Consider the following 2,700-nt stretch of genomic DNA (forward strand, 5'->3'; position numbering starts at 1 on the left):
TTTTTTGTCTTTTCAAATTACATTTTATTCTTTTTTTTTTTTTTTTCCCATTTATTTTATTGCATTTTAGGTAGGTTAATATTTTTTAAATGAGACCTGGTAGCCAATCACAGGTCCTATCACATTACATGATTCAGGGCGCGAAATTGGAAGAATCGGACCAATCAGAAGGCCTTTGCCTTTATAAATAGGAGTAAGACCAGCTGTTTCTTCAGTCGCGACCATTTTCTGAACCCCTCTCTCATGGCTCGTACCAAGCAAACAGCTCGCAAGTCCACAGGCGGCAAGGCTCCGCGCAAGCAGCTGGCCACCAAGGCGGCCCGCAAGAGCGCTCCGGCCACCGGGGGCGTGAAGAAGCCGCATCGTTACCGGCCCGGCACAGTCGCTCTCCGGGAAATCCGCCGCTACCAGAAGTCCACCGAGCTACTAATTCGCAAGCTGCCGTTCCAACGCCTGGTCCGTGAGATCGCACAGGACTTCAAGACCGACCTGCGCTTCCAGAGCTCCGCGGTGATGGCGCTGCAGGAGGCCTGCGAGGCCTACCTGGTGGGGCTCTTTGAGGACACCAACCTGTGCGCCATCCACGCCAAGCGGGTGACTATCATGCCCAAGGACATCCAGCTCGCTCGCCGCATCCGCGGAGAGAGGGCATAAGTTGTACTAAGGGCGAGTGCCAACGTAAACCAAAGGCTCTTTTCAGAGCCGCCAACAGTTTCATTTGAATGAGCCGTAGCGCTGGGGAGTCAAGTCTACTAAAAGCGAGGATGGACGGGTAGGCGGTGAGTGGAGGGTTAGGGGATGGCGGTTGCGCCTGCAGCGCCTAAACTAGGCTTTTTCAGCGGAGAGTGGCAGTTCAACACAAATCCCTTAGCTGTGGGGGCCTCAGGCGGTAGGATCACTTGAGGTAAGGATTTCGAGACTAGTCTGGCTAATGTGATGAAACTCCCCGTCTTTTTAAAGGCTTGGGGGCGCCCTCTTGCAGCCCCTGTTATTACTGGGGCTGAGGCAGGAGAATCAGTTGAGCTCAGGTGGGGAATGTTGCCTTAAGCCGACATCGCGCCAGTGTCCTTCAGCCTGGGCGACAGCGAAACCCAGTCACCAAACAAAAAAAAAACTTGTGTGCTGACGCAAAACAAAAACTGCAGGTAAAAACTAAACAACGTGAGCACAGAAGTGTAGGAAAGCTTTACAACAGAATGGGGACTTAATTTTTTTTAGTTTACCCTGAGGATTCATTTGAGACACATAAGTAGGAGAAATTGATAAAAGTTAATACCAATCTGACATGTCACGGCAGCCTTACAAAGGAAAGCCGCAAGTTCCAGGTGGATCTGCACACTAAAATACTAAAATGGTACAGCAATAAACGAAACGTTCTAAGATGGCGGGGTTCTTAGGCTAAAGCAGTTAAAGGGATGGAAACGTAACCAAGAACGTATGTATTAGTTTAATAAGTTTTGTATAGATTTTCCTCTGCCTCAACTTCCCTTCCTAGATAAGAATTTTTCTCTGGTATCCGGAGGACATCACCGGGAAGTTCAACTCGCCTTTAGAAACGAGTTCAAAGTATTTTTTTCTTGCCCCTGCTGTTTTTCACAGAATAGTCAATGCCAGCTTAGCGTTATTTTGAGGTGTTTTGTTCTGAACTCAAATAGAAACGCACAGGGAAAACTGGGCTCAGGAAAATCCTATTGCAACTTTTTTTTTTTTTTGAGACAGTCTCCCTTTGTCGCCAGGCACCAGGCTGAAGTGCAGTGGTGTGATCTGGCTCACTGCAACTTCCGCCTCCCAAGCAATTCAGCCTAAGCCTACCAAGTAGCTGGGACTACAGGCGCGTGCCACAACGCCCAGCTAATTTTTGTATTTTTTAGTAGAGACAGGTTTTCATCATGTTGGCCAGGATGGTCTCAATCTATTGACCTCGTGATCCGCCCGCCTCGGCCTCCCAAAGTGCTGGGATTACAGGCGTGAGCCACCGCCCCGGCCACATTTTTTTTTTGAAACTGAGTTTTGCCCTTGTCGCCCAGCTTGGAGTGCAGTGGCGGGGTCTCAGCTCACTGCAACGTCCGCTTTCCTGGTTCAAATATTGTCCTGCTTCAGCCTCCCAAGTAGCTGGGATTTTAGATGCCCACCACCATGCCCGGCTAATTTTTAGTAGAGATGGGGTGTCGCCATGTTGGCTAGGCTGCTCTTGAACTCCCGATCTCAAGGATTCCCCCTGCCTCGGCCTCCCACAGTGCTGGGATTACAGGCGTGAGCTACTGCGCCTGCTCGTAACTGTTATTTTTTTTCAGACTGAGTTTCACCTTTGTCACCCAGGCTGGGATGCGGTACCCAGGCTGTCTGCAACTCCCGCCTCCGGGGTTCAAAGGATTCTCCTGCCTCAGCCTCCCGAGTAGCTGGGACGACAGGCGTGCGACCTCTTGCAATAGGCTTTCTTTTTTTGAGACAGAGTCTCGCTCTGTCACCCAGGCTGTCCTCCAGCAGCCCGGGTGAGCCCAAGTGAACCCGGAACCCAGCGAGGTCTGCCCGAGCTGTAGCCCCACCTGCCTGCACGCGCCTGGGCGTGGCTTCCGGGAGCCGGGCGGCCACCACGGCGCAGGCGCACGCCTAACGGCTGCGCGGGGCTCGCTGGGACAGAGAGGTCGGAGGTTGCGCGTGCTGCGGCTGAAGGCGGCGGTGGACCCGGCTGGATGGCAG

At 52.2% G+C, this 2,700-nt stretch overlaps 1 protein-coding gene across 1 annotated transcript in view; it reads left to right on the forward strand.

The window, feature by feature from the left end:
- Positions 1 to 678, forward strand: part of LOC116543221 — a 17,454-nt gene extending 16,776 nt beyond the window's left edge. Inside the window, exon 4 of the mRNA XM_032268643.1 lies at positions 138 to 678. Coding sequence (XP_032124534.1) covers positions 138 to 654 — 517 coding nt within the window. The 3' untranslated portion in view covers positions 655 to 678. The remainder of the gene's footprint in view (positions 1 to 137) is intronic.
- Positions 679 to 2,700: the final 2,022 nt, after the last annotated feature.

Source organism: Sapajus apella, unplaced genomic scaffold (assembly GCF_009761245.1).
Source record: "Sapajus apella isolate SASKATOON/1434 unplaced genomic scaffold, GSC_monkey_1.0 scaffold184, whole genome shotgun sequence".
Taxonomy (NCBI): Eukaryota; Metazoa; Chordata; class Mammalia; order Primates; family Cebidae; genus Sapajus; species Sapajus apella.